Raw genomic sequence first — 27458 nt, forward strand, 5'->3', positions numbered from 1 at the left:
GGTTTTTTCATAGAGGCTTTCGTTTTGTAAACAAATGAGACACTTTGATCTTTTAAAAAATACTTTAAATCAATTAATTTCTGTCAATCCAGTGATCCACTTTCATTTGTTTTTGTTAGTTTTTAAAAAAATTTGGTGGGCTAGCCTGCTAATTTAGCCGTGAACGAGGTAGGTTAAAATTTTTAGGTCAGTTTTTAAAGTAGGTTGAGCACAGTTGCCCATTTTGTTATTTGATTATGTTAATCCATATAGTAAAAGTTATTTAAGAATTATTTTAAATCTTTTTATAATGCTTTTTTAGCTTATTCTCCTACGTAATATTAAAAGATGGTCTAGAATTGTTTTTAATATTTTTATGATATTAAATGCATTTTTATTTAATATTTTATAAATTATTAAGAAAAGTAATAGTAAGATACTATAAGAGAATGTAACATTGTTCAAGCATAATCTAACTTTAATTTCATTTTTAATAGACAAACAGCAAGTCAAGGACCCTTGATTAAAAACCAACGGAAAACATATAAAATCATAATTTGGTTCAATAAATCAACGCTTTTTGACATTTATAACAAATCACAATATATGACAATGTAAAAATGACACATTTTCATGCAAACTTGGGTCCTCCAAAGTACGACGGGGAGAAAGTATTTTTCATTGATATTGTTCAAATATTTTGGCATACGAAGAATAAGACCCTGTTTATAAAACAATTTTTTGGGTTGTTCACAAATTCTCTGCCTCGGATCATACAGCTCATAACAGTCCAAGCAAGCTATACACAACATAAACATCACTGTTCACAAAACATAGTAACATTTAAGAAATTAGACAATGAAAAATATACATTTTATATGATGAGCAGGGTAATACTCTTCTGACTTTCATGAACCACAATTCATCCCCTCAGGGCAAGTTGTGAGTAGATACATGAAAAAACAAATCGACAAGTGTAACAAGTAAAACAGTTTTCACCCCCAAATAAATAGCCTCCAAGAAATGATAAGATTAAGATACAAATGATAATTTGGATAAATAAATAAATAAATAGACACATCAAATTAACTTTTCACTTATTTCTTCCATGATATTTCAAGTGCTTTTTTTCATCCTTTTACTCAGACAATATAATCAACTATTCACACCATTTCCCACAGTGATTTCTGCATTGAAACTGCTTTCAACCTTTGGTGGACCTGAATGCCTCCTTGGTCTAGCAGGTGAAGCTGGAAAACTAAGACGTTTCTTTGCAGTGCCAAAAGACCCCTTCTCTGGAGTGGTCACATTCTCAGTGGCTAATGGACTCTGCATTTTAGACTTAGCTTTTGCAGATTTAGTTGGCACCATGTAACTTGGAACTGAAGGAGAACTTGCAAGGCTTTCATCATCTCTCACTATTGATCCACCAATTGAGTGCCTCTTGAGCCTATCTGATTGCACACTAGCCATGCTTTTGGTGTCATCATCCATAACAAGGCTATCTTTTTGGCTCACTTTCTTCAGTTTCCTAGTAACTGTTGTAGAAGCTGGTTTTGGAGGATTTGAAAGAGATTGAGACTGTGAGTTTGGTGAGCCTGGATTTTGGCTTGCTGTTGGAGAATGCTTTTCAGAATTGAGCTGGAAACGAGCAAATGATTTGCTGATTTCGGCACTTGTAATGCCGCGGCTAGAACTTCTTACAGATGAATGCTCATTCTTCTCTTTCTCCATTAGGCCATGGTTCTCCCACGGTCGTGCTGCCATCCATCGTTCCAACCAGCTCCAACCCCATGCAGGATTGGTTGGATCCATGAACATTGGATTTATAGATCTTGATGAGTTCTTCCAGTTTTGCTGTAAGAAATATACACATGCATATTTGTTTAAACATCAAACTCACAACTTAATTTGTTCAAAGTATAACTTAAACTAGTATTAGTAGCCATGTCTTATATCATAGGGAAGAGACTGCTATACATCTATCAGGTAACCAAATGCTTCCACACACAAGTAAGAAATTATGCTGTTAACTTCACCAAGCATGTCATAAAATAGGATTATTCAGGTAGCTTAAGTGGCATGTTTTGCATGGATAACATGAAATCATTCTTCCATTTCACCTAAGACATGACCCGGCTAAATGTATCAGGGCTCAAAACTCCTGTATTCTAATCTCCCAATTAAGAGCATAAATTGAAGAAGGTGAAAGAAATCATACACGGTAGATCCCATGTTCTCCAGGTGTATTTTGTAAGCTCATGAAACTACATATTTCTCTAACAAACTCAAAATAATGCTACAGTAATTTCATCATTACTGGACTAGTGGACTTCTTCATTTCTTGGCATCTTTGGCAGATGAGATGAAAAACCAGGTTGCTAAGCTTTTAACTAGAAGAAACTTAACAAATAAATATGGTAGGAAATTCATAAACAGCAAAAACAATGTTAAATATGGTTCAGATTCAGAAGCTAGCGACAAGATAGACAAGGATTCATAAACTTATCAAACCTAGCTTTTAGATGAAATGATGAGAACAGCTTCAAGACATGAGGAAACAAAGATTCATAAAGTTAGGTCTTTATACTGTTGTGTAATCTATATCAATATTTTTCTGATCTCCATGTCAATCTAAAAAAAAAATTCATCCATATCCCTTTATCATTTCTTTGTTTCACAATCCTAACAAATGTAGATTCATAAGTAGAAAACCTGATGAGAGAATGAATATGCCATTGCTCTTTCTCTTCTCATAGTAGCCTCGTACTTGCTTAGTAACTTGGCTTCAATTTGTTCTTTTGATTGTACGCTGTCATCCCATTCCTCACCAATCTGTTATGAGAATTTGAAACAAAGTTAAAAGCATTCCAATATCTATATACTAAAACTCAAATAAATATTCTCCATGCCAATAGATTAGCATTTTAAAATAAATCATTAGAAACAAAACCCAGAGACCTGCATGGTCTCTAGCTCTTTTGTGTGCTTCTGCAAAAGCTGTTTTTGAAGAGCTTGATTCTCCTCTAACATCCTGAGCCTCCTAGAACGAATTTGAGATTGCAAATGAGAAAAACTTTGCATTGAGCGAAGCGTATTAATGGCTTGACGCTTTACCACTGGCCCTTCCATCAGTGATTTCAACCTGTCCAGCCCCCTTAAAGCCCTCATTGCTCTTCTTGCCTGAATGAGTTCAAAAGAAAATTCAGCGCTTGAAAGTAGTGTATCATTGAATTAAGAAGCATTCTTTTGCAGCAATTATTGATTACCATAGATGGCCTCTGATAACTTGGTGTAATCAAATAGGACATTCATTAATTATTGACCCCACTGTTAGTTTGCAGTGAACACGAAAGTGCAACATCATTTTTGTACATGAGGGTTTTTTCTTGTAGTAAAAACTTTTAACAGATAATGGTAAGAAAGAGGCTGAAAAAAATAGATGAATGGAATCATTTATATTGGTTAATGTTGAGATCCCTTGTCGACTACAAATATGGCCAAATTAAAGCTGATAATGGATAAGACAATCTTCCCCTTACAACTTACAAGCTAGCTTCTGGGGTTAAGTTAGGACAAGTCCAAATTTAGTTTACATAAAAATTTCAAGGCATACCAAGTATCCCCGAAAAGCTGTTTGAATCCTGATTGCTGCCACTTCATCCTTTGGTTTAGAGTCAAACTGAATAATTGTAAAGGCTTGAACCTCAGCAACTGGTGTCTGAACAGCAGAAACAGGTTCCTCAGTAACCACAGTAGTTGCAACCTCAATGCAATCATGATGGTTTTCACTCTCAACATGAGTTACAATAATCTCCTCAGGTGGAGGAAGAGGAGGTGCTTTATCAGTTTCTGAGTATGAGTCTGAGGTCTGCAACTTTTGCTTCCCAAACCATTTTTTCTTTGATCTACATGATTTCTGCAAAAGCAGTTGCTAACACTATAAGAAACATCCAATTAACTGAGAAAGGTTAAGTATAAATTTTATCTTAACCTGATCGTTCTTCTCCTTTGACTCAGGGCTCAGAGCTTTCTTCACAGTAGAAAACCAATTTCCCTTCCTCCCCATTTTCTTGGCATTCCTCAATTTGACCCTTTACACAGAAAATTATGAAAATATTTTAGGATATCACCGATTTAGCTTGCCTTTGAATAGGAAATTCAATGGGATCTGCTCCTATTATTAAATTCTATTATGAACAATTGAACTATCTTTCTTTTCACATTTTCACTGCAACGTAACATAGAGAATGCATGTGTCTAGTCAAATTAGCATTTCCAGTCAAAATTGAGTAACACCCTGATGCTGAAATTACAAGAATTTTCACCAAACCATAAAAAAGGAAATGAATTGAAGAACTTTAAACATGCCCAGCAACATTTAGCCGACTGTAGAGAGCATTAACAGATAATTACGAAGAGGAAATGGGAAAGTGGAAAATAGCAAAAATAAAATTAAATAAAGGTCAGGGGAAGATGGAAAATGAGAGTACCTGAAGTGAAACCAAAGAGACAGATCTGAAATATGTTGTTATTAGTCTTCTGGCCCAATGTCTCTGAAGAAAAAGGAACAAAAAGATAAGGACTTGAAGATTACGCTTAGTTGCACTCTCTACCCTGTAAAGAAGGAAATGCTATGAGATCTTGGGAAGGGACAAAGAGTGTCAATGATGAGAGAATATGAGAGAGAGAGAGAGAGAGAGAACAGCTGGTTCAGCCAATAGCGTGACCCCACTGCACTCCTCGAGTTAGGGACAGCGGGACCCACCTAAATATCATCCAAGGTTGTTGTTTGTTTTGTTACCATGTTAACCGTGTCCCATGATAGAGCTTGTTTCTTCTAAAGTTGAGAGAGACGTGTAAAATAGAAAAAAAATATTAATTTAAAGTTAATTATATTTATAAAATGTTTTAATTCAAATTAATGATAAATATTTTTTATATTTAAAACATTTGATTTTATTTTAAAAGAGTTAAATTCTCACGATGAAAGATGCCCCTTTGGATGGATGTTGACATTGGTCCCGCTCATGGAAGTAGTTGTCTTCTGCCATTCATATCTGTTCTGTCTTCACTCATATCTAAACTATTCAACTGCTTTCCTTTCCTTGTCTTAACTGTTGCTGCACTTATTTTTCGTTGTTGTTGACAGAGCTTAGGTGCATACATGACTTATTATTATTATTATTGTCCCTAATCATTCATAGACTAATGAATTATATATCGTTAATGAACTTTATATTCTTTGTAAATAATACCTCCGTTCCCGTTTACAGTTAAGAAATTAAAATATTTTGTTCAAATTAATGGTTAAACATGTTTGTTTAACCTTATTAATAATTTTCTTTTTAAATTTTAAATTACTCAAATAAATAAATATAAAAGGTATTAATTGAATGATAGTAATTAATATTATCTTGAATAAATAATATGTAAATAAATATTTTTTGTATGGTGTGTGCTGTAATATTTTAAATTTTTTTATAAATATTATACTTAAAAAATTTATACTAATAAAAAAATATACTACAAATTATAAAAAATATATATTATTATAAATAATTTATTTAAAATTATATTATTTATATTATTTGTTACCTAGTCCTAATTATTCAAAATTTAAGATTTTTAATATTTCCAAGTACAGCTTGCACAACCTCCGCCGCATCGCTGCTCCTGTGCAATCTCGCCTAGTCGCTGCTGCTCCCTCCCTCTCCCACATGCTTCTTCCATACCCCTCCACGCGATTGCATTCTCTCCATTAGCATTCACCTTCTCCATCTCCCCTTCTCTCTTTCTCCCTCTGTCACACGCCATGGATCCTTACCCCTTCATGCACCTAATCGTTGGTAACCTTGCCCTCAAGATTCCCGTTGCTTTTAAGCCCGCACGCTTCCTAGTTCACCCTTCTTCTTCTCTATGCTTCTGCAAGATCAAGCTCAAAAACTTTCCTCTCCAATCTGCACTCGTCCTCTTCATCCCTCCCAATACCCACTTCCCTGACTCTCAGGTTCAACCCATCGCTGCCACCTTCCACCTCAGCAAGTCCGATCTCGATAGGCTTGCCGGAAAATCCATCTTCGTCAACAAACTTTGCCTCAAAATCTCCATCTATACCGGCCGCCGCGGCACCACCTGCGGCGTCAATTCCGAGAGGCTTCTAGGCAAAGTGTCTATGCTATTAGATCTGACGGGAACTGTAGCCAAAGCTATAGTGCTCCACAATGGGTGGATTACGGTGGGAAAAGAATCCAAAGGCTCTTCCGCCCAGTTCCATTTGAATGTGAAAGCTGAATTCAATCCCAGCTTAAATTTTATTTTTTAATTAATAATAATTATTGAGAGATTAATAAATAAATAAAATAAAATAATATAATGATTTATTATTAAATAAATTTATTATTTAAATACATGTTTAAATATTATTAGTTAAAAAAATTTATGTATAATATCTTAAAAATTTTTATAGGTACTTCAGAACTTATCTTTTTTCGTTTTCTCTAAAAGGACAAATAAGAATAGAGATAATATAATTTTAGCTCCTTAAGAATTCTTTTTTCTAAAACAATGTTTATCATTATTCAGTAATAATGTGATATATATTAAATAATTATTTTAAAATATGATATATATATCATATTATTATGAAATGTTAATTAAAAATATTTTTAAAAAATAAATTTAAGAAAATTGAAAAAAAAAAAAAAAGCAAAATCATTGACTCATATAAAGAATCTAAATACATACTTTAACAGTATTGAAAAAAAATTAAATATGATCAAAATTAAGGATAATAAAATTCTCCATATGATGCATGTTTAATGTAGTAATTGTTAAAACTTAATTGATCTAGCGTCATGCAAATGATTGAAATAATTAGCTCGACATGATAATCTTAATATCTAGTTGAAGGGTAATTGATATGGCCTTATACAACTTGAATGTGGTCAATTTGGCAAAAATTTCATCTCAAACCATGTGTTGCAGGCAATCATTCTCCCCTCCAGGAGGACCACTCTAACTTGATTGAAAACTTATACCACTCAAATGATGCAAATAAGCAAACGTAAATGGGACTTGTCCCATTAATAAGTATAAATCATGTGTCTAACCTTATAATTAAAGGGTTTAATCACTTAAAAGCTCGTAAAAAGTATTCACTCTTATTAAGCAATTTTCTATCACATGATATTAGCTCAACAATTGACAATTGGGTTATAATGATAGGCAAAAATTCAAAGAAATCAAGACCTATATGCAGAAAATGGTATAAGGATACCAGGTAATTACTCTCTCTATCTTACACTAAAAAATATTACCATTCAACCTTTTTTTAACTTAAGCAGTGTAGTGTTTATTGGAGTAACTTTCCTTCCATTTCAATTGTCAAGTCATCTCCACCTCATGTTACTGAACAACCATTGTAAGATATGAATAACCTCCACAAGATATGTAGTTCAAGTAAAATCAAAGACCTTGGTACTAATTAAACATTATATTTTAAAAAATTGAGGGTAAACTTATTAAAAAGAATTAAATTTGGGCCAAAACCTACATCTACCATGAGAAGAAAGACAATTGACATAAAAGTCTCGTCAACTCAAATAGAATAAGAATTAATGAAAGCAAGTTATGCTAAATGATTTGCCAACTTGTTAAAACCTTTTTAACATATTTAACTCACTGTGAAACTGAAGTTTTTCGCATCAAGATATAAAAAACTAAATTCCTTACTTGCTTTCCTTCTTTCCTTTTGTACTTGATAATTATTTCATAAGAAGGATCCTTTTGCGTTTTCATGCTTTTCTCTTGCTCACGTAACAAAGGAATTTCGAGTAACTTTGCTTTGCTTTGCTTTTAGCCTTTTAAGTGAAATTTCTCATTATTAGTGGTAACTTATGGAACACACTATTCTGAAAACTTGCTATTCGCATACTACGCTTTAAGCTTATACGAACAACCATATGTGAACACATCTTTGTCATACATATATTTTGAATTGCATCAAGCACTGTATATTTCAATTCATTTAATATAGAACGTCAAATAAATAATACCCCGACTGAAGTTGGTAACTAGGATAAAGTTTATTTACTTTGCTAAAATCCAACGCCGTTTTTAATAACAATAGAAAACCTAATCAGTGTTCTAAAAATATTAATTAAAAAAGTTAGAAATAGAATTTTTTAATAAAAAATGTAAGAAGTGTTTAATAATTTTCCAAAACATTTTAACATTTCTATTTTTTAAATTACTATTTATTCATTCCTCAAACAATATCTCAAGAACACTAGTTAATAGGACTTTTTAAATATTTCGATCTTTCAAGTGTGTTATTCAGACCCACTCTTAATTATATTCACTTAAAAATAACTAGTCTTTGGTTATAGAAAATAGTCTTAATGTACTTAAAATAAAAAGGGATTAGACACATATGTTTAATTGCAATATTGATTATATGGTAAATTTCAGATAATGTACAAGATCGATAATATAGTAGATCATAATTCAATCTTAAACAGAAATTAAAAGATTGAATTTTCGGGCAATAGGCACAACATGGTTGCAACCCTAATTCATATACACCTAAACTCTGCGGTATATATTTCTCCATTTATTTTACTGATAGAATGAAGAACAAAACCAAATTGCCAAATGATTTATTGCACTACATGGTAGGGTATAGCAGCTCCAATCTAACCAAATTTCTAATAAAAAAATTGTCCAACCAAAATTTAATAACTTTTACGTCTAACACACTTGCAACAGATTCTTTCTTTGTAACAAGTATAATTGCTTTTAAGACCTAACATCTAACCCTCTTGTAACAAATCCTAACTAAGATATATTTTATTCCCCCCTTTATTTTGTCGGTGATGTTAGCAAAATAAGGCCAAATCACCAAATGATCGTTCAAATATCAAAATTATTGCCTTCTCGTTTGACACTTGTATCCTAACTTCTTGTTGAATAATGATGATGATGCATGATTTGATGTTATAATAGAATCTTCATGGTTATCTGATTTTTATTCTTTGGGGTGCTATGTTATTTAACATTTAATTAGTGTTGAGTTTTGTTAAGAATAGCTGCGTCGTTATGTGTCGTTAGGAGGATTTATTTTGGAGTTACGTGGCTATGCCAGTTGTATCATGAACTTAATATAAAAATATGAAAGTTTTAAAGAATTTATAAACATTCATCTAAAAACTTTTAAATAAGAATAACTGACTTAAAAAGTGTTTTATTTTTCTCTAGAAGTCAACTCTGAAATAGGTTAAATTGTCTGTATAAATTTCTTAATGGAAATCAGCAAAATGAGAAGCATTTACATCATAGCAAACACACAAATTCAGTAGCGAGTATTGAACTGGCACTTCTTCTTTTTTGGCGACAGAACTAGCACTTTTTATTATGTACTCTGCATATTGTGAATTGTAACAGTGCTGCAGAATTTAATATTTGAATTGGGTGTTTGAATGAATACAGCAAAATTGTACTTGTCGCTATTTTAGGCACCTTCAATTTTACGGTCCCGAGTAATGATTTCTTCACATGTACATGCATTAAAGTAGACACATGGACATAATGAACTGCACCAAAAAAAGTTAGGGCAAACCATATTTATATTTGAATATTCCACGCGTAGAGTTAAATGTACTTATACATATCAATTCTATTATATACACATACCAACAAAAGTTAGGGCAAACCGTATTTATATTTGAATTCAAGCTTTTTTTTATATATATATTTAGACTATAGATATCTTTCGTTGAATAATTATATTCAAGTAAAAAATATTTATAACATGATAAAATTAATAACTTTTATAAAGCATGAAATTTGAACCTAAAACTTCACTTAAATATTTACATTTTTTTCAATATATAAGTAGTGTGCAAAAACTGTTTATGATTTTATTACTTTTGTTCAAATAAATTTTGACATTTATAAAATTATAAATCCCTTATTCAAAGTAAATAACTACTAGTTAGGTTATCCATCTAACATTTAATTTTTTAATTTAATAAATAATGGCTAAATAAATATGTATATCTCAATAGTTTTATGGTGTTTTAAAATAAATTCCTATAATTTTTTTTTTTAACAAAGTTCTTATACTTCTAAAAAAATTAATCAGGATCTCACACACTAAATTATGAAAAATTATTTATAAACTCGCAGAGTATAAAAATATAATAAAGCATGTATTGGGCGGATTAGTTAACTTTTATAGTTTATCTTTTAAGTTTTTATAATTTAACAAAAATTAATAGAATTCTAAGATAGTTTAAAACAATAACTTAATTAGAATTATAAGGATAGTGTTAAAAATTTTAAATTATGATGACTTACTTAAACATTTTATAAACCTATAATATTATACAGAGAAATTTAACCATGAATAATTAAATGTATTTATAAACATAAAATATAATATAAAGACAGAAAAAAGTATAATTATTTCATTAAAATTTTTTTTAATTATTACTCTATTCAAAAGGATTATTTTCATAATATATATCATTGTTTTAAAGTTAAAGATATGATTTAATTCATATATATATATATATATATATATATATTATCATCCAATCACAAATTTTTTATGTACTTAAAATTATTAAATCTTATCGTAATTATTTTAAAGATAAGTATATACATTGAGAATATGAATCATGTAAGGCACTTGTTTCTAGAGTGTGCTTTTTAGGACCATCGGGTAGGACCACGTGGTCGGTTGTTCTAGGGTATGCTTTTAATTGCATGTATAGTGTGTTTTTACTCTCTATTAATACTACATATTACCTTCATGATTATTTAACATCGTCAATCGTCTAAAGTGTTCATCAATTGCGTGTAAAAATATTATTTTTATATACAATCGTATTTTATTTTATTTTTATCTGAATCACAAATATTCTATTAAAAAAAGTATCTTATCTGAGACAGACAACTTTGTCATTTTAACATATAACATATATAGAAGCATCTGTCAAATAACGTTAGAAAACAACATTAAATGCTAGATATTAAGATTAATCTATCCAAAGTACATTTTAAATTGCTTCTATAAGAAACAAATAATAATATACATGTATTAATTCTTTACAATTACTTACAATGCAACCCTGATAAAGATGGTCATGTACAAGCTAACAAAACTTGTGAAAATAAAAAGATGCTATAAAATCATTAGCATGCAGGAGAAATTTCTAAAAGTAAATGTAAGAAATAATGAATAAATTCCTCACAGTGGGAAAGTTGTATATTTCTCCAATGGCCCCCTTTTTTTATGTTCATTATTTTCTGGCTTTCCCATTTATCTTGTGATGCCTTCTGATGTAGTAGTTAGAGATTTATGATTTGAAATGGTGCGGCCATGAAAATTGAAACGCCAAAGTAATATTCTGGAGCAGTCCTCTGGGGGAATTCCCTTCAACTTTGCTTCATCCTCTAGAACTACTTGCTTCACGAATTTGATTGAATTCTAAGAAAACCAATTTTTCATTATCAGTGAACACCATTTTCAATAATTAATATGATATAGAAATTGGGTTATGTATAGTTATGCAAGAGTAGAAAACATTATAACAATTAGAATTCTGATTAGTTGAATTGTTCAATCAAACTGTGGTTATCTTGCCTAATATGTTACCATTTCTTTTGTTCACTTTCATCTTTACTCTTTAAAGTAGTTGGAAGTTGGCCAAATGTTAAATAAACGTAGGTAACGACTCAAGGTTCTTTTTCTTAAGGTTTAAATATAAGCAAGACACTTTTTAGATGTTTTTGTGATTGGTCAATTCTTAAAAAAGTTAAAATATTTATTTTGTAAATTGATCCTTTTATTTTTTTTTTTAAATAACCGACCACAAGAGATATATTAAAAAATATATTCAAAAGTCTCTGTTATTAATATTTTTTTTAACTGTATGAGATTACTCTTTGACATGTTCATTAGCATTTATTAACTACTCATTGTAACATGAGTTTTAAAAATTATTTATTAAATATTATATGTAAGTTCTTAATTCCAGATGTAACATTTGATGAGCAGGAGACACCAAGAAAAAAATGTCCATTGAGCAAGATTTGAGTAGAGGACAATTTAGATATTAATAATTTAATAACTAATTTATTTTATATTTATTAAAATCATATTAATGCTTTGGATATAGGATATATGTACCTGAGATGTGTCTTGAACAGAAGAAGTGCGACCCCATCTCTCAGGGTCCCAGAGGATGGAGCTATTGAATGCAAAACTTGAAATATGAATGGGAGGGGTAATTGTTTCAGTTTCGTTCTTCATATTCTTTAAATGCCACCCCATGACTTGTGAAGAATCACATACAGGTCCTTCGATTGTCACTTTCTTCCTGTTAGCTGCTAACATTGCTGTTGGCCATGTTCCAAACACCCTGTTCAGTTGCCATATCATTAACATAATTAAAGGGCATGTTTCTCTCGTTAGTTCTAACTTTTAAATCACATATGTAGTGAATGATTGTTACGATTGTAGTTTTCATTCTTCTTTAGTATACATCAGGACTTGAATTTTGTTTATTTTTCAGCATCCTCATTTCACCCTCTAGCAATATTTTTCACTCTTTTGTTAACACGGTCCTAAAGATTGTGGTGCAACTTCTAGAGGGTGAAATGAGGATGCTAAAATTATAATAAGACAAATATTAATTAGTATTCTAACATTTGCTTATTTTTCAGCATCCTAATTTCATCGTCAACCTATTTAATTGATGTTTATAATAATAAGACAAATATTAATTAATATCCTAAGTTGTGAGTAAAAAAATAAAAAGTAATTTTATAATTAATCAATATAGCAATATATTCTCGTGACTTTTAACATATTCTAACATAATTTTTAATACAAATTTGAATTTTAAAAAATTTTTAACCAGTGATGATGATAGAAAACTAGAACTAGTGAATAAAATAGAAAGGGAAGAGTCATACTCAATATGTCTTAATTGTTGGAAGAATTCAAGATCATAAACATTGGAAAGCTCAGCGAAGTGTACGATCCCACTTAGCCTATGATGCACAATGTGCTTGAGAGCAAGATTTCTCTGGTGATTCAACTCAGTTTCCACATCCGTGAAGTTTTCCTTGGAAACCAAATGCCTATACATGATGCCAGTCTTCCTAAGTGTCTTTGAAACATCTGTAGAATCTGTTTGCCCTTCCACAACAATCCAAAGCAATGGTTGAGGAACCAACTTCATAGTATTTGCCAACCTTGTCAAAACCACTGCTTGGAGGGGAAGTCTTGTGCTTGTTGGAGTTACAATGATTAGAAGCCTCCGAGGCTTCAACTGGGGTCCTTGTTTTGCATGAAATTTTGTTGTTTGCTTGTTGACTATAGACCTTGTTGGCATTGTCTCTGGCGTTGGAGCTATCCAACTTCTATTGACATTTGTTGTCATATGTGACACTTCAATAGGTTGTGGTGCAAATTCTGATCTATTTGAGGCTGCAACATGGCTGGGAAATAAAGATTTACCTGTTGGAGCAAAGCCTGTAAAGAACCCCATCACAAAACAAAGAGAAAAATGCGCCATGGCTTTCTTCCATAGCATAACTTTCTTTTTTGACCTTTCTAGTGATCCCATCTTCTGCCAACCCTCTAAAACATACCAATATTAACCACCTGATGAACAATCTTCAGGGTGGAATGAAATCACCAGGTATCAGAGAATTCAAGTATTTAAGATATTGATGCAGGAAATTAATGCAGGAAGGATGTGTAATATAAACTTGAAGCTTTTAAGGGCACCACATATTAGTTGAGGAAAACGTTTAAATTGTGGAAGGTTATGATTGGAGCTGCCAAACTAAATCATTACAATTTTTGTGTGGAGGTATTTCATTGGTAATGTATTGCTTCACTTGGATGTCACTTGAAGTAAAAGGAAAAAAAAAAAAAAAGCTTGTGTGAGAGCAAGAGTTGCTATCTACACCAAATAGTAGTTGGCATCTATGTATCAAGAATATGTTCGCTGCCATTTAACTAATATTAGCTATCATGGTTAGATGTCTAATTATTATTTGGGGTTGACCAGTAGTGCAGCAAGGACAATTTTAATTTTAAAATAATAATTTTAAAAGGACATCAGGATCTCGCCAAATAATTATGATTTTGCTGAAAATTTATCAGATTATGACCGTGGCTTGGGTTGGACCGTTCAAATTGTGGGTCTTATTTGGGTAAATCAAATTTTATCTCCAACATGAGGAGAAATTTCGATCATCTTAAATGTGTCAAGTGAGAAGTGTGAGCGCAGCGGATGAATAATTATGTAGTCCAGGATTATCACATATTTATGATCTTGAGTAATTATTCTATGACATGTGGCTATTTTTTAAGATTATTTTCTTGCAAAGTTTGATTACTGGTAACATTATCATTTGTTGAGACCATAAACACTTTAGTTATGGAGTTACGCAATACATAACGTTGCAAATCTTGTTATTAATTATTTTGTAGCCACGAAGTTGGACACAGATAGAGAAGTATATTGTTCTATTTCTCATAAAAGCAGCTTATGATTCAACACAAAAAACTGCTACAAGCATGTAGCCAGTGCTCTAGGGACCGAAAATACATGCAGTGATCGGTATTTCAAGCATTTTAAGGTTATCCCAAGAAGACTAAAACATCCATCATCAAACGCCTGCTGAGACCAACCTCTCCTCCGGATAGCATGCGTAATTGAAGTGGTGTGTGTATTATATCACATGGAATTTTTGAAGAGAAATACTGGCACTACACTTTTGTAACAAATTTTTAGGTAGGTTCTGTTAAATAACCTAGGCAGCCTATTCTTCATGAAATAATGTATAACAAGGGAAGCAAGAGATATAAATTTCAGTGGTCATCCCATCATCCTCGTACCGCTAGGCCTGTTGGATCAAATTGCAGAAACGAGTATTTTTCCAATCACATGGTTACACACATTCTGATTTGAGTTTAGTGTGTACAACTTGTTTTTTGGTCAACTAGTGTGTACAATTCAACTAGTGTGTTTACTTGGGCTGTTAGGTGACAATTCAACAAAAATCCTTTTGCAATTAATGCCCATACTCGAATGTGGGGCAGCGTAAAACAGGGTTAATGGAATGAAGGCTCAATAGAACGGTATTTGACAACGAAAAAATAATAATAAAATGGAACCTTACTAAAACTACAGGCCAGGCCTCGACTTGAGTTCTGGGACTAAATTGCGCTCACTGGTAACTCTATTATTCTTCAGGTACTATAATAACGTACAGAAAACAGGAACTGAACTAAAAACAAAAATTTACATTTCAGTCCATCGTGTATGATTTCTTTGACATGCAGATGAGTCAGGGCCCAAAAAAAATGTTAACCACAAGCCCCTGATAATTTATCAAACATCTCAACACCAGATACAGATTCTATAGAACTTGGAGTGTTCATCAATCAGCAACGACGGTGACTTAAATTGCTCCATATTTGACATGCAGATGAGGCAGGGCATGCATTTTAATGACCAAAATGACTATCAATCCCACCAGTCTGACCCCTACTGCTCATCAAGCCCGTAGTCCTCTCCAAAATACTGGTCGACAAGACTATTCGCCATAGTTCTCAGATCTTCATTTTCATGAAACTGAAATCTTTCCATGGCTTCAATCCCATCTTCTTGTTCTACAAGCTTTGGGCCCTCACCATTTGGCATCCCCCTCAGGACCTACAAACACAACAAATCATAAACAACCAGGGGTTTAGATCTAAATGAACTTGGTATGCTCTTGGCTGTGAGGTAAAATTTTGTAATTAATTACACAAATAGGCCTGATTCAGATCAAAATATATGAAGTAATTACTATACAACCGTCAAAATCTCTTACCAGCTCTATGAACTGTAGTCCTAGCCTTGCAGCTTCAATATCAGCAGATCTAACTAAATCAATAAAACCTGGCAAACATCCTTTATCAACAAGTGAAACCAGGTGCTCCAAGATCAGACTTGGCTTGTCGTCACCTTTAGTTGGAGCAACACAAAGGTTACCCAATACATAAGCCACTTCCTTTCTTATATCAAAGGGAGCATCAGAAAGAAGGTGCAATAGAAAAGGCACTGCCTCACTTGAATATATTAACTGCTTATGCTCAATAGAACCAGCAGCTATATTAGACAGCACCCACGCTGCTTCCTGCATATATAACAAAGCTCATCTTGATTGATCCAAAGTTAGATCATAGAATACAAAATAATATTTTATACCTTTTTTAAGACTCTGTTTTCACTATTTAGACATTTTACCAGGACTCCTGTGGCATTATCTGAAAAAAAATTCATTATATAATCAGATATAACTCATATAAGGAATCAATCCACGAGGTTCAATCAAGATGCATGTATTTAGCTTAGCAAATGAAGGAAGATTTACTAGCCTGTAATTTCACGTCCAGGTATGAGAATAACATAAGTTGCATGGGAATCCCCAGCAATGAGATTGCCTAAACTTCGCAAAACCTAGATGGATATCCCTTTGTTATTAGAAAAAACAGATAAATGTGAATAGCATAAGCACTGTCACTTGTGTGTATTGATATATGCCAATCACAAGAAAATTTTACAGATGTAGAGTACATTTTTGTAACAAATGAACAAAAAACATAAAAGTTCTGGACATCATTACCGGAATCAGTAATTGCAAACTGTTTGATGTTGCTAATCTATTTACAAGCAATTCAAGTATGTCACTCTTCCCCAGTATGCCAGTAGCTACATTTGAAAGTGCTGATAGATAAACAACTACCCATGCTACTTCTGTGGCTAATTCATCATCCCTGAGGCGAAAAAAATAATTAATATGACAACAATTAGGATAGCCTTTCAGGGGTATACATTCAATGAGTAAAAGAGCTGGTTATTTTCTGTAACACTTAAAGGAAATAACTTTGACACATTGTCATAGTACTAAAAGAGGATTTGTACCATCATCACTTTCAATTTTAAGCTTACAAGCCTATAGGTAAGTGAAGTTTATGATGATACTAGTTATAGGCATAGAAATTTCAGGGACTTCATCCAAATAAATTAAAAATTATAAAGAAAATCTTGTTAACATCAATAGAATATAGTTTAATGGAGGAAAAGAAATGGCAAAATTCTTCATTGAGAAACAAGTTCCAAAGTCACCACTGATGTTTAATTCAGATTGTTGTCTATTACTTGTTCTAAATATATATCAGTATCACCAAGTTGTACATCCAAAAAGAAAAGGAAAGGAAAGTCACATTTCTAACATCCTTGTAATCATAAGTGAGATAAGCACATCAAGCTTCTACATAATTACCAGATTAGTATGGTGCAAAAATATGATTATGTTTATCATGTGCAACTGATATGTTTGTGCACTTAATCTTTAAATGATACTAACTTCACTTTTTCTACAAAAGGAAAAAAAAGGGGGGGGGGGGGGGGACAGAAAAGTATGAAAAATATTATTGTCATAGCAATTTAAACAACAAAAAGTATGAGTCATCAATGCACAGTAAAATAAGCATACAGATATTAAGCATGTATGTTAGAAAGCCATCAGAGTCTGAAGCAGCATTAAAACATCTTGACCAAGATATACTACAAGTAATTCTAGAGTAACACTCACGCTCTCTTCAAGTGTCGAATGATTGCATCCAATACTCCTTCAACACGAATGAGTTCTGTAGCAGCTTTAGGATCTGGGCCCTACATGAAACATACTGAAGTCATGTTAAATTTTAGGAAAGGAACTCATGTCACTGCAAAACATGCAAAATTCACAAATAAAAACAAATGTAAACAGAATATTCCATCTTCCACAAAAACCATAATGCACAAGCAATCACAAAAGGCAGATGACAACGCACCACATCTCAGAAATACAGTTATACAGATAGAGTAGAACAACAGCAATAGTTAAAGAATTGATTAAAAAAGTCAATCACTGAAACAAACATTGTGCAACATGCAACTTATTCAATTGATGTATCTGAAACCTTGATTAGGTTAGACAAAGCCCAGGCAGCGGTTCTAACAGTTGAACCTCTGTTTGGTAGCATCATTCTTGCAAGAGGTAGTAAGGCCCCTTGAATAAGTAGAATATTTCTCAACTCTTCACCTTCACCGGCCACATTTCCTAGTGCCCAAGCACACTGTTCCGCAACAGGTGGGGAGCTTTTTTCTGCAAGACAGAATCTTTCATGAATTTAAAAGGCAATTGTAAATACTAAAATTATTAAAATAGTCTCAACCATCAAAAACAAATTTGTTATAAATGCAGAATACAGTTGCCAAAGTCTTGTGAATGAAAGGTGGACATTTAAGAAAAAGCATGATGTGCCAGTAGGTCTAAGTTCCTCCCATCCCATTTCTTCCTTTGGATAATAAATATCTTACAATACATTAACAATTTAGACTATAAGAATTCCTATTAATCTTTGTATACAAACATAAATAAAAAGGATTTATTCATTTCTTGACATGCAAAAGGAATCTCAAAGTGATCACTCACCCCCAAGATGAGCAATAAGCAAAGGCAATGCAGGCAACAAAGCTTTTGTTTCTTCTGGATCCCCAGCAGCAATATTTGTGAGACACCAAGCTGCCTCAAGCAACTGCAGAAGACATCACCACAAAATATAAGTATTAAGAAACAATTTTCCCACTGGTGATTCCACATGATCAGCATAACATGTACAGAGAAACAATTCCTCAAGCCTCTTGTGAGTACAAGACACATATAGAAGTAATTGAATATCATTCAAATGAAGATGAAACTTTAGACCTGTTCATCTGGGGAACCAAATGAAAGACATTGCACAAGCATGGCTACAGCTCCAGCTTTGAGAGCAGACTCAACCGGAGGAAATTCAGATCTTGATAGCAAACGCCTTAATTCTTGAAGGGCGCCCACTCTCTTCTGCACTGCACCCTTGCCCCTATCAATTAAAAATATATAACACTAAAGCAAAAGTTGACAAACATGAAAACTTGCAGTTGGCACAATTGAAGCTTTTTCCAGTTTGTATAAGAAGTACAGCCAAGAAAATAGTAAAGATTTAAGAAAGAACCAATCTTATTTAATAAGAAAATAAAACAATACAACACAGAATGAGTGGATAAGCTTCTCTGTTGGTAGGTCCTGCATCTAAGGTTTCCCACCTCGATTAGACAATTTATAACACTGGGTTTTACTTCTCCTCAGTCTAACAAAACAATCCGGTAATCATATGCTAAACATGGCTGAAAAATACAAATTGATGTCAACTATATAATTTCAATTAAACAATTCTTCACATGATTACAATACATACAACATGAAACAAACATTCATAATTATTCATTTTTTATACATACAAATAAACGCAAGAAGTTCAGAAGAGCTTACTGAAAAGCCAGCGCAGATTTCAAATTTTCCACCGCCAAGGAAGTTTGAGACTCCAAAACGGATTGCTCTTCCCCAATCCACATGTCACTGTCAAGAGAAACTTCGCCGTCGCCATCAGCACCACCAATTCCAACCCTACAAAGTCTCTTGGCGCGCATCAGCGATTCTCTCCTTTCTTTCGCAACTGTGACGGCATGCTGCCGCCTCCTAGTAGCCGCAGCATTTCCAACTGAAACAAAAACACGCGGTTGAATCTCGCAGAAGCAAAGATTAGGTTTATTGTTAGGAATCAAAACGGTGTTTTAAGATACTTCACATTTTCTTTGTTTTATTCTAATTGGCATGAAATGAAGTGTTAGTGATGGATAAAAGCGTACCTGAGGACTTAATAGGATCTCTTCTGTTACTAGAATCGGCCATTGTAGAGAACTTCACCGGCAGAGCTTTGTGGCGTTTCGTCAGTGACGCAGCGGCCACAGAGCTTTTAGTTTGACACATTAATAACTCACAGCATAAACATCGATTTAGGCCCCGAAATTCTTTAGACAGCTTTGCGAAATTAACTTATTATTTCTATAATTTTTTAATTTATTCTAATAATTTTTATGTTAAATTTATAATATAGATTATTATATAAAATTTATTAAAATAAATATTAATTTAAAATTGTATACTTAAAAACATCTTATCTGTTGAATCTTACATAGCTTAACGATCGAATAAATAAAGAAAAAACATTTAATTTTTTATTCATGGTTTTATTCTCAAAATAATATTTTTTAAAAATATATTATAATATTTTAAACAGTTTATAAATTTAATTCACTAGTTCATTTTTTATCATATAAAACAAACATCTTTTTACTTATAGAATTAAATTCATCTTTAGGTTGTAGAATCTCATCTTGATGAAAGCTTGCTCTATGTTTTTTAAGTGCTAAACAAAATCCTTAGATTTCGTTAATGCATCTTTAATGTATACTTATATGCTCTAACTAATTAGTTCACAGAAGATAGTATTTATCTCTTATTGGCATGCGATCTGCATTATTTTAGTTGAATCACATTATTAGTCATCCTTAAATACTTAGGGCACTATAGCAATAAAAGTAAATCTTATTTATTAAGAACTTTTGATTGTAACTTAAGTATTCATTCGTGAATATAAGAATTCATTGACTCAAACACCAAGCATGACATATTTGTACTTAAAAGTGGCTAGGCTGAGACTTTTGAAGATTGAACAAATTATAATTATTCATCACTTCATTTAAATCAATTTTTTAGTATGAAAACTTAAAAATCAAGCATCTTCATTTTATTTTTTTAATGACTAAAAGTCACATAATAAAAATCTATATATTATTAATAAAACTCATTTGCATTGAAAGTGCATGATAAGCTCCAACATGACTTAATTGTAAAAGATTTTAGACTTCTATTGTTCTAGGGGTTATATATGTGTCCTCTTGACCATAATTTTTTACATAAATGTTGGGTGTGTAAGTAATTATATTGTAATAGACCTCAACTCAAGTATTTGGCATATTATTGATATTGGATTGCTAGTGTTTCAAAGATGGTTGGTGATATGTTTTAAGCCATCTTAGATTGCTCCATAACACCAAACATAGTAAGTTTTATTAAAAAATCTAAATACAATGTATTAAAAATATTAAATTTTAATAACTTTATTATTATTTTTTAGTATGTACCATTAAAAAAATATTATATTTTGATTTTTATTTCATTATCACATTTATGTTTTGTTTGGTTAAGAAAAAGGAAAAGGAAAATTCAGATGACCATGCATTTTTATATTGGTTGAATATAAAATAAAAAAAGAGAAAGAAAATGATATTTTTAAAAATTAAAAATTTTTCTCCCTTTCATTTTTTGTTCAAATTTTATTATTATTTTCTTCTATCTTCATACCATCCTACCCAATTAACTTTTTGGAAAATATATTTTCATGATTCATTGTTACCTAATTTCCGTTACTCAAATATTCAAAAACAAGTGATAAGAAATTTATCCAATATTTTGGAGGAAATTAAAAATAAAACAAAACTAATGCCTCAAGTGGCTGATGTTAACATATCATAAAACCTTCCCCTTTCCACTTTTGAGGTCTCACTCTCTCCACTGTTCGTCCATCTCAGATCTTCCTTCTGATCGCCGCGATGACGACGTCGACGCCGCTGAAGGCCGTGACGCTGACCCATGTCCGTTACCAGAGAGGCGACCGCATAGGACACTTCCTCGCATGGGTCTCCCTCGTCCCCGTCTTCATCAGCCTTGGTGGCTTCGTCTCCCACTTCATCTTCCGCCGCGAGCTCCAAGGAATGTTCTTCGCCTTCGGCCTCATCATCTCTCAGTTCATCAACGAACTCATCAAAACCTCCGTTCAGCAAGCCCGACCCGAAACCTGCGCTCTCCTCGAAATGTGCGATTCTCACGGTTGGCCCTCTAGCCACTGTCAATATATGTTCTTCTTCGCCACTTACTTGACCCTTTTGTCTTCCAAGGGTTTTGGATTCTGGGACATGCGTAACAACCTTGTTCTCCACCTCGTTACTTGGTCTCTTGCCTTTTTGACTATGTATTCTCGTGTCTATTTGGGATATCATACCGTTGCTCAGGTGTTTGCCGGAACTGCTCTGGGAACCTTTCTTGGGGCTGTTTGGTTTTGGGTTGTTAACGCCGTTTTGTACCGTTATTTCCCTGCTATTGAAGAGAGTGCGTTTGGACGGCGGTTCTATGTGAAGGACACTTCGCATATTCGTAACGTGTTGCAGTTTGAGTATGAGATGGCTAGGGCTCAAAGACGGAACTTGGCCTCTGATTCTAAGTCCGATTGATGATTTGATTCGTCGGTATGCTTTTTATTTTTGTTTTATTCTGTGTTGTATCAGAATTTGGTTTTAAATGGTTAATGCAATTGGTGATGACTTCATTTACAAGTAGGTAATAGAGTTGTTTTATTATTATTATTATTACTGGGTGATGTGAGTATAAGGAAATTATTGTGTTTTGATGGATTTATTGATCTTGTTGTGAATGTTGTGTTTATTTTAATTATGGTTAGTTTTAGTTATCTTATATGGTAGAGGAAGTGGTTGCCGTTATGCTTGCTTTAGTTTGTCTAAGTGGCTGGTTTTGGCATGAGTTGATGTGTTTCTTGTTGGTCAAGTGTAACATGATCTGCAGATGTAAATAATAGATTAACTCATGAAACGTGTCAAAATGAAGCCTGCAAATCTTGTGAACTGAAGCCCAATGTTATTTGGTTATAGTCATTCTTAACATTAGTATTGTGACCCTGACAACTTGTTTACTAGGTTGTGCTCCTTGTTGAAACTCACTCCGCTGATGATATTTTCTGAGCTTGTTTTGTTATTTATATTTGTGATATGAAGTTCTTTGAATACTTGTAATGGCATTCTTACAAAGGGTGGGGTAAATTTCATGGCATAAGATAGGAATCCAAGTGATGGTTCTCCATAATCTTTTGTTACATATTTGGTCCAAGCATCAGCAATTTGTTAGTCAGAGAATGAACTCGATAACATCCGTGGTGACAACTTTATCAATAGCTAGACATCATGGATATGACACAAGTGAGGCTGACACAATACAAACATGATATGGAAACAAGGATACAAAATATTTTTAAAATTATATAGGACACAAAGGCTATAGTACAACATATACAATTAACATGAAAAAAAAAATAATTTTTAGATCAGAGGGAATTGGTGTCTTAAAAGCGAGCAAAAGTAATTGTAGAGATAATGGAATGCTATAATTTATCTAAGTATTGTGTTATTCTCATCTGTATTGATATAAAAGTTTTAAAAATCAAAGTAAAAAATTGTAAAATGCAGTTAGTAATACTCAAAATGTCAGTGAAGTGCTGGTATGGTATGGTTACTATTTTAAAGTGTCTGTGCTTCCTTGATTCAACAGTTAGTTAGTTAGCTAGAACAGTAGACAATGTATATAAAGAATGAGAGGGAAATAACAGAGGATAACTTTTAGGCTTGGTGTAGGGATTGGGAAGTAGAGCCAGGACTCTCAAATTTCCTAGAACCGTGAGGTATACATTTGACATTTCTGCACTACATTTCTCTGGATTCTACAATCACATTTGATTCAGATTCAGGGAAAAGAGTGATATACATTACAGCTAATATTTTACTGTATTTTTTTCTACTCTTTTTGGCCCTGCTCCACAATCTGTTCTGACAAATCATGATCCAAATGCACTGTCCTATTTTCTAATAAAGTCAGCAGCCTGTCCTCTTATTTACTATAGGTTGCTGATCAAACTTAAATGCTGAACAGAGAGGTACATCTTTCAGGGTTTGGAATCTTGATGTGGGATGCATACAATTGTTTTTCAGCTTAGGCTAGTGTTACACCCTGAAGAAAAGAAGGGTGAGGGGTAAGGGGAGGTATATTTAGGTTCTTTATAATAGTTATTTTTTGTTCAACGTTAAATTGTTCCTTCAAACCGTTTTTCTCGTATTCATGTATAAAAACATGGTGAAGCTGTCACTCTGACTGCACTTAATATTCAATGAATATCTTCAGTGTGCTTAGTTTTATGCTAATAAAAAAGGCAGATTTGCTTTTATATTATAATATTTTGGTCTTAAGTCTACTTCTTTTGTTCTATTTTCATCTGGGTAATTAAACTGCTTATTAATTTTTTAAGACAGCATAAGATTATTGATTTTAGGGCAACGCTTATCTGTATTTTAGTGCTCTCCTTGTCCCTACAAAATGAAATGTTAATCTACTCGCAAAGAGTATATCTACATTTCTGAATTCTTCCACTTTCTCATTTTGTACTGGCTTTGTAGAGGTCAAGTTTTGTCGGGAATAAATTGTTGCAGGATTATGAAATATTTATGAGATATTCCATTTATATGACTTCTTTCCCGAGAATTTCTGGAGAGAACTACATGAATTTTGTTTTAATCCCTCTTTTTTATTTTTTGGGAGAAAACATGAAAAGAATTAGTGTAACTTACACACTTGCAGAGACCTATGAAACTCTCAATTTATTTATCTGTCTGAAAAACTGGAAGTAGTAGGTACGGTGGCTGAACTGTGCTATCTGGATTGACCATGTTGTTTCTGATTATGAAAGTAAAATTAGTAATCTGAAATTGAGATACTATTTTGTCCATTTATGGTGCTGAGTGGGGAAAGGGATGCTAATGATCTGTATAATCAGTATGTGGTAAAGTATTTGTTTGTTGTTCCATGATTGGTTGGTTTATGAGATGCAATGCTTATTCAAATGCAGACATGGGTAGTTCAATTAGGATGGCTGTAAATGATGGCATGTCACTGGGTCCTGCTATTTTATGTAGGGATTATTGATCTCATATTGAACTTAGCAGAGATTTAGTTCAAAAAGCTGGAACAGAATAGGTGAACAGTAAATGGAATTTTAAAGGGTAACTACTTACATATGAAGTAAATTTTAGGAAGAAAAACAGGAAGTTTATGTCTTGACAAACTGCTTGGAACAACCTAAGAATTCCATCAATAAAGGCTGTCTTGCTCCTTGCAGCTGGCATGTTATCCCTACCTAGTGTCAGCCGTTTTACTTGTAGGTCTATGTGTAACTGTTGTGTCCTGTCCTGGCAGCAGCAATAGATATAGGACACAAAATTATATCTGTTTCGGGTGATAACTTGCCAGGACAGCGTTCTTTGGGGTTTGTTTCCTCAACTATTATTTTCATTAACATGTTCATTTGAAGACACTGTGAGTCATGTCTTTTTATTCAACATTCTCCATAATTGAGTTTCTAGTTTCTGCAACAGAAATATTCAAAGTTATTGCAATTATAAGGTATAAATAACCTTTGGTGTATTTGTTTTAATTGACCTTGCCCTTTTTCTATTTTCCAGGCAGATTGCTCCGAGTTCTTCTAGGCTTTGTTTCACAAGTATTTAATATTTATTGCAGTATTTTATAATAGCTTTCTTCTTTGGAGCATTCTACTTAAGAAGCCAGCTGGGTCAGTACAAATGATATCTATGAACAGAGCAGCAGAGCAAACTGATATTTTAGGCCTATGATGCTTATGAAATAGAACTGATGTAACAATAGAGTGATTAGCTGATGCTATAGATATAGACAAATGAATATTTTATCTTGTTTTCTCTTACATGTGTTTTAGACGAAGATACATTGATTTATACAAAAACAACTAAGGGATTGTGAAGATTATTTATAAATTTAAATTTTTTGTTATACCCTTGAAAGTATTGTGCAAACTTTTAAAAGTTTTTCTGGGCTTAATATTGAGTGTTCCATTTGCGTTTCCTTTTGGACGATTATTCTTTTTTGCTTGGTTAAATTTGCATCGATAGTTGAAGCTTTTGGCTATCACGGTCTTTCCTGTGAATTACTTTTATATGAAGTCGCGGAGCATCTTGTTGCTTCATCCATCTAACCTCATCGAATTTACAATATTTCACCTTGTGAACTTGTTAGTTTTTTATTTTATAAACTTGTATAAATGTAATCTTATATGACTTATAATTTAGACATTTTGTTATTCATGTGTGATTTTAGTTTGTTGTAACTTTGTTATTGTATCATTTATCAATTTAAACATGATTTTAACTTGAAATTTTTAAATATATTTAATTAATTGGCTTTAAGTTGAAATTTGGAAAACCATATATATTTTCAAATAACAATTACTTTTTATATTTTAATTTATTTTAAATAATTTATCATCTTTAAAATTATAAATTTTTTATTTTAAAATAATTTTATTAAATAAAATAAGACAATATAAATAAAATTATATTATAATTTTGTATCATAAAAAATTAAAAGAATATAATAGAGAAGCATGTGTCTAAGGATTCGTGAAACTAAATGACAACAAAGGAATTATAATAAGACAGTGAGGATAAAAATAATAAAAAACTGAGTTAGCAATTTATAAAATCCAACGCTATATAAAGTAATGTTTTCTAAAATGCTACAAAAATACAATAAATTATTAAAATAAGTTCATTTAACAAATGAATTTAATCGGTCGAACAAGCTTTTAAGAGAAGTAAATAAGTTAAAAATTAGCTTATTTATCTTGAGAAATACAGTCTTAACACGTAATTAGCACATTTTTTTATGGAAGGAGAATCTTAACACAGCCACCACTATAACATGTATACTACTGATGCAGTTAGTAATAACCAGTGTCTTTGGCTTCAGATATTTTGTCACGTGACACTCAAGGGATAAAAAAAGAGGTATTCACCTAAATACATGATTGTAATTAAAGAAAAATATAAAATGTTATTAATGAGTGTTCTAATTAAAAATAATCGTATAATTTAAAAAGGGTAAACATTAAATATATAGATATTTTACTAAACATTTTCAATTATATATAAATACAATATTAATATTTTTATAATTTTATATATTTCTTAATTTGTTTTTTAATCATCATTATCATTCTCTAAAAACTACCCCAAAAACGCTTAATTAATTTGAAAAAAAAATGATTATTTGAGTGAAGGAAGATCACTGGATCAACAATAATAAATAAAATCAATTTTTAAAATTATAAATACCAATTAATTTAATCTTAAACTATAAATACATACATCTGAATCTTTAACATTATTAACTGACAGTTAGTTGACTATTCAAAATTGTAAAAAATAGACTAAAATAGTTGAAGTTTTATAATTTTAAAAATCAAAACAGTATTTTTATATAATTTTAGAAATAAATTAATGCGTAATCATAATGTTTAAGACTAATTTAATATTCTAATGATGGGATCAATGATGATATGATATGGAAAGAAGCGGGAAGCACGTGACCCCAAAGTTTGTAAAACGATATAAAATGTCCACTCTTTCTTTCTCCTCCTTCGCCGATCTTGTCTTCGACTTTGTTACAACTGAAACAACACGCTCTGTTAGGTGTGTGACTGTGACAGTGACGCTCTCACTCTCACTTGAAATTTCACGCGCTCGCATTTCAATTTCGTTTTCTCA

General features: G+C 32.2%; 4 protein-coding genes across 4 annotated transcripts; 1 reads left to right on the plus strand and 3 right to left on the minus strand.

Moving 5' to 3' along the window:
- Window positions 1-1103: 1103 nt before the first annotated feature.
- LOC113872767 (protein IQ-DOMAIN 1-like) lies at window positions 1104-4614 on the minus strand. The gene is made up of 6 exons (XM_027510570.1): window positions 4473-4614; window positions 3974-4073; window positions 3596-3898; window positions 2941-3162; window positions 2695-2814; window positions 1104-1836 (listed from the first exon to the last, which is right to left on the minus strand). The coding sequence occupies exons 2-6, from the start codon at window positions 4046-4048 to the stop codon at window positions 1135-1137; spliced, it is 1422 nt and encodes a 473-aa protein (XP_027366371.1). The 5' UTR covers window positions 4049-4073; window positions 4473-4614; the 3' UTR covers window positions 1104-1134.
- A 6531-nt stretch (window positions 4615-11145) lies between these two features.
- On the minus strand, window positions 11146-13727 carry LOC113873102 (probable beta-1,4-xylosyltransferase IRX9). Its single transcript, XM_027511081.1, has 3 exons — window positions 12964-13727; window positions 12176-12407; window positions 11146-11473 (listed from the first exon to the last, which is right to left on the minus strand). The coding sequence occupies exons 1-3, from the start codon at window positions 13617-13619 to the stop codon at window positions 11306-11308; spliced, it is 1056 nt and encodes a 351-aa protein (XP_027366882.1). The 5' UTR covers window positions 13620-13727; the 3' UTR covers window positions 11146-11305.
- A 1396-nt stretch (window positions 13728-15123) lies between these two features.
- On the minus strand, window positions 15124-19918 carry LOC113872941 (importin subunit alpha-9). The gene is made up of 11 exons (XM_027510844.1): window positions 19788-19918; window positions 19411-19639; window positions 18808-18961; window positions 18535-18637; window positions 18020-18204; window positions 17650-17729; window positions 16678-16828; window positions 16430-16511; window positions 16260-16318; window positions 15883-16188; window positions 15124-15722 (listed from the first exon to the last, which is right to left on the minus strand). The coding sequence occupies exons 1-11, from the start codon at window positions 19906-19908 to the stop codon at window positions 15555-15557; spliced, it is 1638 nt and encodes a 545-aa protein (XP_027366645.1). The 5' UTR covers window positions 19909-19918; the 3' UTR covers window positions 15124-15554.
- Window positions 19919-21491: 1573 nt separating this feature from the next.
- Window positions 21492-25693, plus strand: LOC113873104 (lipid phosphate phosphatase gamma). Its single transcript, XM_027511083.1, has 2 exons — window positions 21492-22286; window positions 25341-25693. The coding sequence occupies exon 1, from the start codon at window positions 21594-21596 to the stop codon at window positions 22269-22271; it is 678 nt and encodes a 225-aa protein (XP_027366884.1). The 5' UTR covers window positions 21492-21593; the 3' UTR covers window positions 22272-22286; window positions 25341-25693.
- The last annotated feature ends 1765 nt before the right edge of the window (window positions 25694-27458 follow it).

Source organism: Abrus precatorius, unplaced genomic scaffold, assembly GCF_003935025.1.
Source record: "Abrus precatorius isolate BTA unplaced genomic scaffold, Abrus_2018 Scaffold7, whole genome shotgun sequence".
Taxonomy (NCBI): domain Eukaryota; kingdom Viridiplantae; phylum Streptophyta; class Magnoliopsida; order Fabales; family Fabaceae; genus Abrus; species Abrus precatorius.